Source organism: Oncorhynchus nerka, linkage group LG6 (genome assembly GCF_034236695.1).
Source record: "Oncorhynchus nerka isolate Pitt River linkage group LG6, Oner_Uvic_2.0, whole genome shotgun sequence".
Taxonomy (NCBI): domain Eukaryota; kingdom Metazoa; phylum Chordata; class Actinopteri; order Salmoniformes; family Salmonidae; genus Oncorhynchus; species Oncorhynchus nerka.
In genome coordinates, this window is record NC_088401.1 from 23,465,379 (window position 1) to 23,478,922 (window position 13,544).

Here is a 13,544-nt window from a genome sequence, read left to right on the forward strand (position 1 = left end):
ATGTCACCCCAATGTTCCTTTACAGATCACCTGGTAATTGTGATTGTGTCTAAAAATGGAATTGGAATAACAGAGCAGGTGGAGATGAACAACGCAAAATGGCAGGATCCAGATCAGAGTGTGCCGGGCTGGGGAAGACAATAACCATATTTGAAATGCATGCCGTGATTAATTAAAAGTTTCTCAAAATGCGGCCCAACCATTGCAATGTAATTAGACCTGTGCTGATAGACTTGCATTGTAAACTGAGGGGAGCGAAAACCATACGCTGTAATTACAAAATAAGAGACAAAGTAATTTCTGAATACCAGGTGGTTTTCATTTTGACAAACACTTAAAGATACTGTGCAATTACAGAAACACCATAATTACTTGCTACATTGCTAATTGGGTATAGAGCTTTGAAGATGCCGCCTTTCCATTGTTAATCTGAAAGAGTAATAGGAAGTCAGAGATATGCTCCTTCTGCACGGTGCCTCTGTCAAACAACAGATGGCGGTGATTTCTCTTGGGAAACGTGGAGATGTATTTATCACTCTTTACGGTCGGTCTCGCTAGGGAAAACCTCACAGGCACGTGTGTGAAAAAACATGTCTAACAGCCAACACTGTATGTTAGTGGGAGGAGGAGGGCTCGATGGCGTGACCCACCAACCTTCCACACACACACACCATCAGCCTTCAATCTGAGGGTCATCCGTGGAGCAGATGACATACTGACGGGCTTACATGCTGGGTCACTCAGTACACACTGACCCTGTGAGCGAGTGTGTGTGTGTTTGACCTCATGTGGGAGTAAACCAAACATTTGGCGTGAGCGGTAATTGCCTCGGCTGGAAATTCACAGCGCTGCTGCCTAACGGCACGATGCTACACACAAAATGAGTTTAATTTTCAAAGAGGAGAAATATTGGGGAGGTGATGATAGAAAGTGGTTTGACCTCCAGATACCTTGGAGAATGTGTTTACTGTACTGTCATGGACCCGCACTGAGAAAACATGGACTCTGTCAGAGTTCAATATTATTCCCTGCTAATGGGCAGTGTTTAAATATGGCTCTGGGGCTGGGAAAATGTGCCGATCTGATGGGTTCTTATCTCCACCAATATTACCACTTCATCGGTCGACGTACAACCCACAGAGGATAATAACACAATGTCTACCGTTTCCTAACTGCCCACAGTACAACAGGACTTTGACAAAACCTTACATTTGATGAACAGTAGGACCCTCACTGACAACCCTACCCCTTGTTCTATGTGCCACTTTTATAGACACAGCCCATCACCATCTTCTTTATCCCATCTCACCTGGTAGAAGTTGGGCCAGAAGGTGCTGACAGCCAGTTCCACCTGGCGCCAGGTGGGGTAGGCGGGCCCTGAGGCGTTCCACACAGGGATGCCCAGCGGACTGTTGTTCTCCTTGACATAGACGTTAAGCTGGCCCGGGTTGGCACCCTCGCGCTGTCCTGCTACGTAGTACTGGAAGATGAGGCAGTGGGTGTCGTTCTCCTTGAGCTGGGGCATGAGCAACTGGGCCTTCTGGCCCGAGAAACGTCCGCTGGTGTTGACCATCATGAAGGCAGAGTCTGGGGGGGGGGTAGCGAGAGAAGAGCAGGGTTAGTCATGAGATGGCCACAGCGTGACCTCTACTGAAATTACTACAAAGAATATCTACAAATGGCATGAATAAACTTGACTAGAATTCACATTTATTTAAAGCGGGAATCAGCAGTTGAAACAACAACGCTTTCTCCCATGCCCTTGTTTCGGTAAAAAGCTTAAGGATGGGGCTGGAGAAATGTAACCACTCAAAATTCAAGGATCGACTATCCATGATATCAAAATGATAGTTGAGGCGATAGTGTTTTGTTTACATTTACTTTCTTTACAAACTCGCTATTCAAATGGCCACTCCTGGCTAACGTCTCTGTCCCGAAGCAAGAACCAATTAGCCTGGAGCTAGCCTTGCTAGGCCCATCTGCTAGGCACATCTCCTGGCTAGCCAAAGAGGTCCATCAGCCACTCCTTGGGCTACAATACCTATTTTGCCAACTGGCCTGGACCCCCGCCGACCCATCACGACTGGACCACTGACGTGATTCGCCCGATGGGGTTTTGTCAACTGGCTCCGCCGTCACGTCGTCCCCTGAATGGCCATCCGCTAGCCTGCTATCCGCGGCCCGCTAGCTTTCCAGAGCACATCGGACTGTTAGCTTAAGAGGCCCACCAGACAAATTCTTTGGCAACTGTATCTATTTTGCCATTTGGCCTGGTTTACCACACGGAGCCCTGCTGATCCGTCTGCCAACGTAATAGCACGAGGGGGCCACAACAGACTTTCTTCCGTCACAACATCCCTCCAAAGCCCTTCTGCTAGCTTGCTATCCCTGGGCCCGCTAGCTGCCTGAAGCCACTCACTGGACTCCTATGATCACTCCACTATGCATGCCTCTCGCTAACGTCAATATGCCTTGTCCATTGGCGTTTTGGTTAGTAATTATTGCCTTATTTCACTGTAGAGCCTCTAGCCCTGCTCAATATTCCTTATTTAACACTTTAGTTGCACCTACCAAACATGCAGTGACATCACCTGGTTTAAATTATATTTCTAGAGACAATTTCTCTTTCATCGTCACTCTATGCACAGGTTTACCTCCACTGTATTCAGATCCTACCATACCGTTGTCTGTACATTATGCCATGAATCTATTCTACCGTGCCCAGAAACCTGCTCCTTTTACTCTCTGTTCCGAACGCACTACACGACTAGCTTTTTTAGCCTTTAGCCATACTCTTATCCTACTCCTCCTCCGTTCCTCTGGTGACGTAGGGGTTAATCCAGGCCCTGCAGCCCCCAGCATCACTCCCATTGCCCAGGCGCTCTCATTTGTTGACTTCTGTAACCATAAGAGCCTTGGTTTCATGCATGTTAATATTAGAAGCCTCCTCCCTACGTTTGTTTTATTCACTTCCCTAGCACACTCTGCCAACCTGGATGTCCTAGCCGTGTCTGAATCCTGGCTCAGGAAGACCACCAAAAACCCTGAAATTTCCATCCCTAACTATAACATTTTCTGACAAGATAGAACTGCCAAAGAGGGTGGTGTTGCAATCTACTGCACAGATAGCCTGCAGAGCTACAGTGGGGCAAAAAAAGTATTTAATCAGCCACCAATTGTGCATGTTCTCCCACTTAAAAAGATGAGAGAGGCCTGTAATTTTCATCATAGGTACACTTCAACTATGACAGACAAAATGAGAAGAAAAAAATCCAGAAAATCACATTGTAGGATTTTTTATGAATTTATTTGCAAATTATGGTGGAAAATAAGTATTTGGTCAAAAACTTTTGTTAATCTCAATACTTTTTATATACCCTTTGTTGGCAATGACAGAGGTCAAACGTTTTCTGTAAGTCTTCACAAGATTTTCACACACTGTTGCTGGTAGTTTGGCCCATTCCTCCATGCAGATCTCCTCTAGAGCAGTGATGTTTTGGGGCTGTTGCTGGGCAACACGGACTTTCAACTCCCTCCAAAGATTTTCTATGGGGTTGAGATCTGGAGACTGGCTAGGCCACTCCAGGACCTTGAAATGCTTCTTACGAAGCCACTCCTTCCTTGCCCGGGCGGTGTGTTTGGGATCATTGTCATGCTGAAAGACCCAGCCACATTTAATCTTCAATGCCCTTGCTGATGGAAGGAGGTTTTCACTCAAAATCTCACGATACATGGCCCCATTCATTCTTTCCTTTACACGGATTAGTCGTCCTGGTCCCTTTGCAGAAAAACAGCCCCAAAGCATGATGTTTCCACCCCCATGCTTCACAGTAGGTATGGTGTTCTTTGGATGCAACTCAGCATTCTTTGTCCTCCAAACACGACGAGTTGAGTTTTTACCGAAAAGTTCTATTTTGGTTTCATCTGACCATATGACATTCTCCCAATCTTCTTCTGGATAATCCAAATGCTCTCTAGCAAACTTCAGATGGGCCTGGACATGTACTGGCTTAAGCAGGGGGACACGTCTGGCACTGCAGGATTTGAGTCCCTGGCGGCGTAGTGTGTTACTGACGGTAGGCTTTGTTACTTTGGTCCCAGCTCTCTGCAGGTCATTCACTAGGTCCCCCCGTGTGGTTCTGGGTGAGATCTTGCGTGGAGCCCCAGATCGAGGGAGATTATCAGTGGTCTTGTATGTCTTCCATTTCCTAATAATTGCTCCCACAGTTGATTTCTTCAAACCAAGCTGCTTACCTATTGCAGATTCAGTCTTCCCAGCCTGGTGCAGGTCTACAATTTTGTTCCTGGTGTCCTTTGACAGCTCTTTGGTCTTGGCCATAGTGGAGTTTGGAGTGTGACTGTTTGAGGTTGTGGACAGGTGTCTTTTATACTGATAACAAGTTCAAACAGGTGCCATTAATACAGGTAACTAGTGGAGGACAGAGGAGCCTCTTAAAGAAGAAGTTACAGGTCTGTGAGAGCCAGAAATCTTGCTTGTTTGTAGGTGACCAAATACTTATTTTCCACCATCATTTGCAAATAAATTCATTAAAAATCCTACAATGTGATTTTCTGGATTTTTTTCTTCTCATTTTGTCGGTCATAGTTGAAGTGTACCTATGATGAAAATTACAGGCCTCTTTCATCTTTTAAAGTGGGAGAACTTGCACAATTGGTGGCTGACTAAATACTTTTTTGCCCCACTGTATCTCTGTAGGTCTGTACCCAAACTATCCAGGTCTGTACCCAAACAATTAGAGCTTCTACTTTTAAAAATCCACCTTTCCAGAAACAAGTCTCTCACCGTTGCCGCTCTCACCCTCTGCCCCCAGCTGTGCCCTGGACACCATATGTGAACTGATTGCCCCCCATCTATCTTCAGAGCTCAGACCTAAACTGGGAGATGCTTAACACACCAGCCATCCTACAATATAAGCTTGATACCCTCAATCTCACACAAATTATCAATGAACCCACCATGTACAACCCCAAATCTGTAAACATGGGCACCCTCATAGATATCATCGTAACCAACTTGCCCTCCAAATATATCTCTGCTGTTTTCAACCAAGGTCTCAGCGATCACTGCCTCATTGCCTGCATCCATAATGGGTCTGCGGTCAAACGACCACCCCCCCCATCACTGTCAAAACGCTCCCTAAAAAAACACTTCAGCGAGCAGGCCTTTCTAATCGACCTGGCCCGGGTATCCTGGAAGGATATTGACCTCATCCCGTCAGTAGATGATGACTTCCTCACCATCTTAAATAAGCATGCCCCTTTCAAAAAAATGTAGAACCAGGAACATATATAGCCCTTGTTTCTCTCCAGACCTGACTGCCCTTGACCAGCACAAAAACATCCTGTGGCGTTCTGCATTAGCATCGAATCGCCCCCGTGTTATGCAACTTGTCACGCCCTGGTCTTAGTATTTTGTGTTTTCTTTATTATTTTGGTCAGGCCAGAATCACCCACCACAACAGGACCAAGCGGCGTGGTGACAGGTAGCGACAGCAGGAGCAGCGAAATCCAGATTTCTGGACATGGGAGGAGATATTGAGTGGTAAAGGACCCTGGGCTCAGCCTGGAGAATATCGCCGCCCCAAAGAAGAGCTGGAGGCGGGGAAGGCGGAGAGGCGCTGGTATGAGTAGGCAGCACGGCGACGCGGATGTAAGCCCGAGAGTCAGCCCCCAAAATGTATTTGGCGGAGGCAAACAGGGAGTATGGCAAAGCCAGGTAGGAGACCTGTGCTAACTTCCTGTGCTTACCGGGGGGCTAGAGAGACCGGGCAGGCACCGTGTTATGCTGTGGAGCGCACGGTGTCCCCAGTGCGGGTGCATAGCCCGGTGCGGTACATACCAGCTCCTCGTATCGGCCGGGCTAGAGTAAGCATCGAGCCAAGTGTCACGAAGCCGGCTCTACGCATCTGGTCTCCAGTGAGTCTCATTGGGCCGGCTTACATGGCACCAGCCTTGCGCACGGTGTCCCCGGTTCGCCTGCATAGCCCAATGCGGGCTATTCCACCTCGCCGCACTGGCAGGGCGACCGGGAGTATTCAACCAGGTAAGGTTGGGCAGGCTCGGTGCTCAAGAGCGCCAGTGCGCCTGCACGGTCCGGTCTATCCAGTACCACCTCCACGCACCAGCCCTCCGGTGGCAGCTCCCCGCACCAGGCTTCCTGTACGTGTCCTCGGCCCAGTACCACCAGTGCCAGCACCAGGCCTACAGTGCGCTTCGCCTGTCCAGCGCTGCCGGAGCCTTCCTCCTCTCCAGCGCTGTCGGAGTCTCCCGCCTGTCCAGCGCCGTCGGAGTCTCCCGCCTGTTCAGCGCTGTCAGAGCTGCCAGTCTGCAAGGAACCGCCAGAGCTGCCAGTCTGCAAGGAACCGCCAGAGCTGCCAGTCTGCAAGGAGCAGCCAGAGCTGCCAGTCTGCAAGGAGCAGCCAGTCTGCAAGGAGCCGCCAGAGCTGCCAGTCTGCAAGGAGCCGCCAGAGCTGCCAGTCTGCATGGAGCCGCCAGTCTGCATGGAGCAGCCAGAGACGCCAGTCAGCATGGAGCAGCCAGAGCCGCCAGTCAGCCAGGATCCGCCAGTCAGCCAGGATCTTCCAGATACGCCAGTCAGCCAGGATCCGCCAGGATCTGCCGGAGCCGCAAGTCAGCCAGGATCTGCCGGAACCGCCAGTCAGCCAGGATCTGCCGGAACCGCCAGTCAGCCAGGATCTGCCGGAACCACCAGCCAGCCAGGATCTGCCTGAGCTTCCTCTCAGTCCCGAGCTGCCCCTCAGTCCCGAGCTGCCCCTCAGTCCCGAGCTGCCCCTCAGTCCCGAGGCACCCTTGGTTAGGGTTACTAGGCCAAGGTTGGCGGCGAGGGTCGCATATCTATTAAGCGGACTAAGACTTTGTTGAAGTGGGGTCCACGTCCCGCGCTGGAGCCGCCACCGTGGACAGATGCCCACCCGGACCCTCCCCCATGGGTTTAGGTGTGCGGCCGGGAGTCCGCACCTTGGGGGGGGGGTTCTGTCACGCCCTGGTCTTAGTATTTTGTGTTTTCTTTATTATTTTGGTCAGGCCAGGGTGTGACATGGGTTATTTATGTGGTGTGTTTTGTCTTGGGGTTTTTGTAGGTCATGGGATTGTGGTTAGTGGGGTTGTCTAGAATAGTCTATGGCTGCCTGGAGTGGTTCTCAATCAAAGGTAGGTGTTTATCGTTGTCTCTGATTGGGAACCATATTTAGGCAGCCATATTCTTTGAGTGTTTCGTGGGTGATTGTTCCTGTCTCTGTGTTTGTTTGCACCAGATAAGGCTGTTTAGGTTTTCACGTTACGTTTATTGTTTTTGTATTGTTCGTGTTTATCTTTGATTAAAGATGTATCGAAATAACCACGCTGCATTTTGGTCCTCCTCTCCTTCGACGGAAGAAAACCGTAACACAACTTTTCAGGGAAGTTAGGAACCAATATACACAGGCATTTAGGAAAGCTAAGGTTAGCTTTTTTAAGCAGAAATTTGCATCCTGTAGCACAAACTCAAAAAGGTTCTGGGACACTGTAAAGTCCATGGAGAATAAGAGCACCTCCTCCCATCTGCCCACTGCACTGAGGCTAGGAAACACTCACCACCGAAAAATCCACTATAATTGAGAATTTCAACAAGCATTTTTCTACGGCTGGCCATGCTTTCCACCTGGCTACCCCTACCCACAGCCCTGCACTCCCTACAGCAACTTGCCCAAGCCTCCCCCATTTCTCCTTCACCCAAATCCAGATAGCTGATGTTCTGAAAGAGCAGCAAAATCTGGACCCCTACAAATCAACCGGGCTAGACAATCTAATCTGGACGCTCTCTTTATAAAATGATCTGCCGAAATTGTTGCAACCCCTATTACTAGCCTGTTCAACCTCTTTTGTATCGTCTGAGATTCCCCAAAATTGGAAAGCTGCCGCGGTCATCCCCCTCTTCAAAGGGGGAGACACTCTAGACCCAAACTGCTACAGACCTATATCTATCCTACCCTGCCTTTCTAAGGTCTTCGAAAGCCAAGTTAACAAACAGATTACCGACCATTTCGAATCCCACCTTCTCCGATATGCAATCTGGTTTCCGAGCTGGTCATGGATGCACCTTAGCCACGCTCAAGGTCCTAAACGATATCATAACCGCCATCGATAAGAGACATTACTGTGCAGCCGTATTCATTGACCTGGCCAAGGCTTTTGACTCTGTCAATCACCACATTCTTATCTGCAGACTCAACAGCCTTGGTTTCTCAAATGACTGCCTCGCCTGGTTCACCAACTACTTCTCTGATAAAGTTCAGTGTGTCAAATCGAAGGGCCTGTTGTCCGGACCTCTGGCAGCCTCTATGGGGGTGACACAGGGTTCAATTTCCGGGCTGACTCTTCTCTGTATATATCAATGATGTCGCAGACGACACCATTCTGTATACTTCTGGCCCTTCTTTGGACACTGTGTTAACCAACCTCCAGACGAGCTTCAATGCCATACAACCCTCCTTCCGTGGCCTCCAACTGCTCTTAAATGCAAGTAAAACGAAATGCATGCTCTTCAACCGATCACTGCCCGCCTGTCCAGCATCACTACTCTGGACAGTTCTGACTTAGAATATGTGGACAACTACAAATACCTAGATGTCTGGCTAGACTGGAAACTCTCCTTCCAGACTCACATTAGGCAGCTCCAATCCAATATTAAATCTAGAATCGGCTTCCTATTTCGCGACAATGCATCCTTTACTCATGCTGTCAAACATACCCTCGTAAAACTGACCAGCCTACCGATCCTTGACTTCGGCGATGTCATTTATAAAATAGCCTCCAATACGCTACTCAACAAATTGGATGCGGTCTATCACAGTGCCACCCGTTTGGTCACCAAAGCCCCATATACTACCCACCACTGCGACCTGTATGGTCTCGATGGCTGGCCCTCGCTTTATACTCGTCGCCAAACACACTGGCTCCATGTCATCTACAAGTCTCTGCTAGGTAAAGCCCTGCCTTATCTCAGCTCATTGGTCACCATGGCAACGCCCACCCGTAGCAAGCGCTCCAGCAGCTATATCTCACTGGTCATCCCCAAAGCAAATTCCTCATTGGCCGCCTTTCCTTACAGTTCTCTGCTGCCAATGACTGGAACGAATTGCGAAAATCACTGAAGCTAGAGACTCATATCTCCCTCACTAGCTTTAAGCACCAGCTGTCAGAGCAGCTCACAGATCACTGCACCTGTACATAGCCCATCTGTAAACAGCCCATCCAACTACCTCATCCCCATACTGTATATTTTTATCTTGCTCCTTTGCACCCCAGTATCTCTACTTGCACATTCATCTTCTGCACATCTACCGTTCCGATGTTAAATTGCTATATTGTAATTACTTCGCCAACATGGCCTATTTATTGCCTTACCTCCCTTATCTTACCTCATTTGCACTCACTGTATATATACACTTTTCTTTTCTCTACTGTATTATTGACTGTATGTTTGTTTATCCATGTGTAACTGTTGTTGTATGTGTTGAAGTGCTGTGCTTTATCTTGGCCAGGTTGCAGTTGTAAATGAGAACTTGTTCTCAACTAGCCTACCTGGTTAAATAAAGGTGAAATAAAATAAAGGAAGCTTATATTTTGGGTTCTGATGGGGTACGACAGTTTAACAAAGCTCATGAGGAAGTTCTATTCTTCAAGAATCAAAATGGGTACATTTAATTTAATCATTCATTTATAAGTCCAAAAATGAATGCTGCAACTTCAGGTTGCCCCTTTAAGATAAGAGCGTCACATGTTTTCAATGAGCATGAGTTACACTCACACGTTCAATTATGACACTTTATGTTCAAAATATTAATTAGACAGGGCAAGTCATTAGGTGAGGACATCCAATACCCACAGTTTCTGAATGGGCATGTCATGAACAAACACATATTTGACAGCCGGTGGTAGGTACAGAACAATAGGTGCTGCTTTCAACGTGGCATAATCAGCAGGCTACGTGTTTGTAGAAGATAACTTGACCTGCTGGATTCAGAAACAGGAAACAGCGAACACGGCACATACTGTATTTTTATAACCGTATCCAAGTCTACCACTTAAGTTGATGACAAAGGACGGCTTGGCATTATGACAAGACTAAATCATGGCTAATAAGTGAATACAGTTTCAATCCAAGAGCACAAAGGTGTGAACTGTTAACTACAGACAGTTTATTACAAGACCACAACACAAAAGGAAACAGGCGTGAAGAGATGATGTCTGCCTCAATCAGTAGAACAGTTAATAAATAACCCTGATGTGACATTAAGAGAACCTCGCCCATCCTGGCAACCCATCCTGACTATTGACTCTGGGTCCTCTGTGGACAGAGCCTTGAAAGGGCCCGGCGCACTCTCAGCTCATTTAAAAAGAGCCTTTTCAACACTTTTTTTTTTAATGGGCAAAAAGTGGAGCGTGGAGTTTGTTTCACTGCAAAAAGCCCTTGGCCGTTGTTCTGGCTCCTGTACGAGGTGTTCATTATCTACACAGACTGGTATTCTGGAGCCGAGGCGCAAGTTTATATTTCGCTCTAAAGTACTGTACTGCATGTATGCCTGTAGCGTTTTTCTAAAATAAGAGTGACATAAAAAAAAACTAATATTTACATAGGGGCATACATAGTGTTGAATGTACGGCCCGCCAACAATGAATTAGAATTCTCAAATAAGTTCTCCTTACTAAGTGTAGTATGCCCAAACAGCACTGTGGAAAATCTAAAAAAGTCTCAAGTGTCACTAATGTATACAGCTCCATTTCTAGCTTTTTCAGAAACCTGCTTTTCCCTACTGAGGACTCAGTCTCTAACGTCCCCCGTCATGCACTAAAAGCCTAGATGATGGGGATAGTGAAGGATGGAGGGGGGGGGACCCTGAGTGGAGAAGAGAACGGGGAAGAGGTCACTTCGTCCCTGGCCTTCAATCCCCACTTCCATTAAAACCTGGAGAATGCGCTGTGCCATGGCAACGTTGAAGTGCTCAGCCCATGGGGCTGCAGCGTCTCATCGGCAACCCTCTCATTAGTACATCTGTGCTCAGGCGTTGGCCTTCCGGGCCTAGAGTGCAGAGCGGGAGGATGAGTGGGAGGAATCGATACAGTCTGGAGGTAGTCTAGGGTACACAGGGGACAAATCCAGTAGGGACCGATGGGCGCCCTTGACACACACCGCTTTTTGGGTTGAGGGCCGTTATTGAAAAAGCTCTCCAATTTTCTCATTTTAATTACCAAGGCAGTAGCTTAGACAGTGAAAGGGTTGGCGAAACGAGAAGAGTTTGCATTGAATGGATCTCTGACGTTATTCAAGGCCGGTCGTGTTTTCTCGATGATTGGTGTACTACGTTGGAACAAACCCTCATTTAGGTGTATTTAGTTCACTGTAAACAGAGCTGTGGTTTTAAACATGAAACCTCTCTATGCTGTTTGCAATACTCTGAAGGATCCGCGGCCTTCAACCTAGAAGGTCAAATTATTTTCAACAAGAGCCATCTACTCAGGTGGTGAACAAGAGAGATGTTCAAGAGCTCTATACATGCAACCAGAGTTAGTGCTAACAAGCAGATGTACTGCTGTCCACAAGTTGTACTGCAGTTGTAGCTCCAACTTGTACTACAGGAGGAATAATCAGTCATCCAAGGTGAGTCAGTCCCTAGCGACAGTGTCATCAGTACTGTAGGTTGGCACATGCACGGACTCACTTCCTCTATATAATTAGACAGAAAACTACAATCCAATGATTTAACCTCTCTGTCCCTGTAGTATTAATAAGACAGAGGCTCCCCTCCAGTGACATGTCCAGTCTTGTGCATTAAAGTGTGCCCTTTCCCACATAATTCAGATTAAAAACGTAGAGCACCCACCCTGCCCTCTCATTCCCCAGGCAACTCCATTGTTGATCGCCTCTGGCCTGCGGCATCGAGGGGGGTCATTTGATCACTCGTAATAATAATGGCATTGTGTCAAGGAGCCCAAACAGTCTCCGGGATTGTGTTTAAGGGTGATAGGAACTTTAGTCTGGTGCGGTAATCCTTTTTAGAATTGGTGGTTCTCCCACTCTGTTTAACCTGTTTGGGATAGGGGGCAGCATTTTCACATTTGGATGAAAAGCGTGCCCAGAGTAAACTTCCTGCTACTCAGGCCCAGAAGCTATATATGCATATTATTAGTAGTATTGGATAGAAAACTCTGAAGTTTCTAAAACTGTTTGATTGATGTCTGAGTATAACAGATGGCAGGCGAAAACCTGAGGTTTGTAGTTTTTCCAACTCATTGCCTATCGAATATACAGTGTCTAAGGGGTCATATTGCACTTCCTAAGGCTTCCTCTAGATGTCAACAGTCTTTAGAACGTTGTTTGAGGCTTCTACTGTGAAGTGGGTACGAATGAGAGCTGATTCAACCAGAGGTCTGCCATAGTGGCATGAGCTAATCACGTGCGCGCACGTGAGTGACCTGCGTTCCATTGCCATTCTAAAGACAAAAGCAATTCTCCGGTTGGAACATTATTGAAGATTTATGTTAAAAACGTCCTAAAGATTGATTCTATATATCATTTGACATGTTTCTACGAACTGTAATATAATTTAAAAAAAACTTTTCGTCTGAACTTGCCCGCGCCTCGTGAGTTTGGATTTGTTTACCAAACGCGCTAACAAAAGGAGGTATTTGGACATAAATGGACTTTATCGAACAAAAACAAATATTTACTGTGGAACTGGGATTCCTGGGAGTGCATTCTGATGAAGATCATCAAAGTGAATATTTCTAACGCTATATCTGACTTTTACCGACTCCACAACATGGCGGGTATCTGCATGGCATGTTTTTGTGTCTGAGCGCCGTACTTAGATTATTGCATGGTTTGCTTTTTCCGTGAAGCTTTTTTGAAATCTGACACAGTGGTTGCATTAAGAGTCTTTAAAACAACTGGGCTCATAGTTTGTAACAACAGCTGTTTATTCATTTCATGGGTACAAGTCCTCAGTGCTCACCAAAATACCATTGTAAAACAGTTCAGCTGACGGTTCCTCCTCCCGAGGTGGCTCATATCTTCCATGTTGCTTTTACTTGACACAGAGAAGTGTGACAGACACACCCAAAACACAACCAAATCTGTTCCCAACCTCATGTTATACTATCAACCTCCAAAGCTCAGATGACCCCTCTCTGTCCCTACACAGATACCAGTACATCTGGCGATGATCACGACCAAGCTCCAGACAGAGCACAAGTCCCCGGCATCAGCCATTTCTCTCAATGAATTTCATATTCCAAAATTTGAGAGAAATAATCTCTTTGTGCATATTTTTCTGGCATCTTTATTTCAGCTCATGAAACATGGGACCAACACTTCACATGCTGCGATAATATTTTTGTTCATTATAGAAACAGTCTAGGAGACAGTGTTGCAGAGCACTATTTTCTTGGGCAGCCTTATCAGAAAAATGCTGCTTCCACAAGGGAGTGTGTCTTTCATGACTCATTGGTTAGAAGTTAACTCC

General features: G+C 47.0%; 1 protein-coding gene across 1 annotated transcript in view; it reads right to left on the bottom strand.

The window, feature by feature from the left end:
- Window positions 1-13,544, bottom strand: part of LOC115131044 (receptor-type tyrosine-protein phosphatase mu) — a 319,957-nt gene that overhangs the window by 217,443 nt on the left and 88,970 nt on the right. Inside the window, 1 exon segment of the mRNA XM_065019405.1 lies at window positions 1,310-1,587. Coding sequence (XP_064875477.1) covers window positions 1,310-1,587 — 278 coding nt within the window.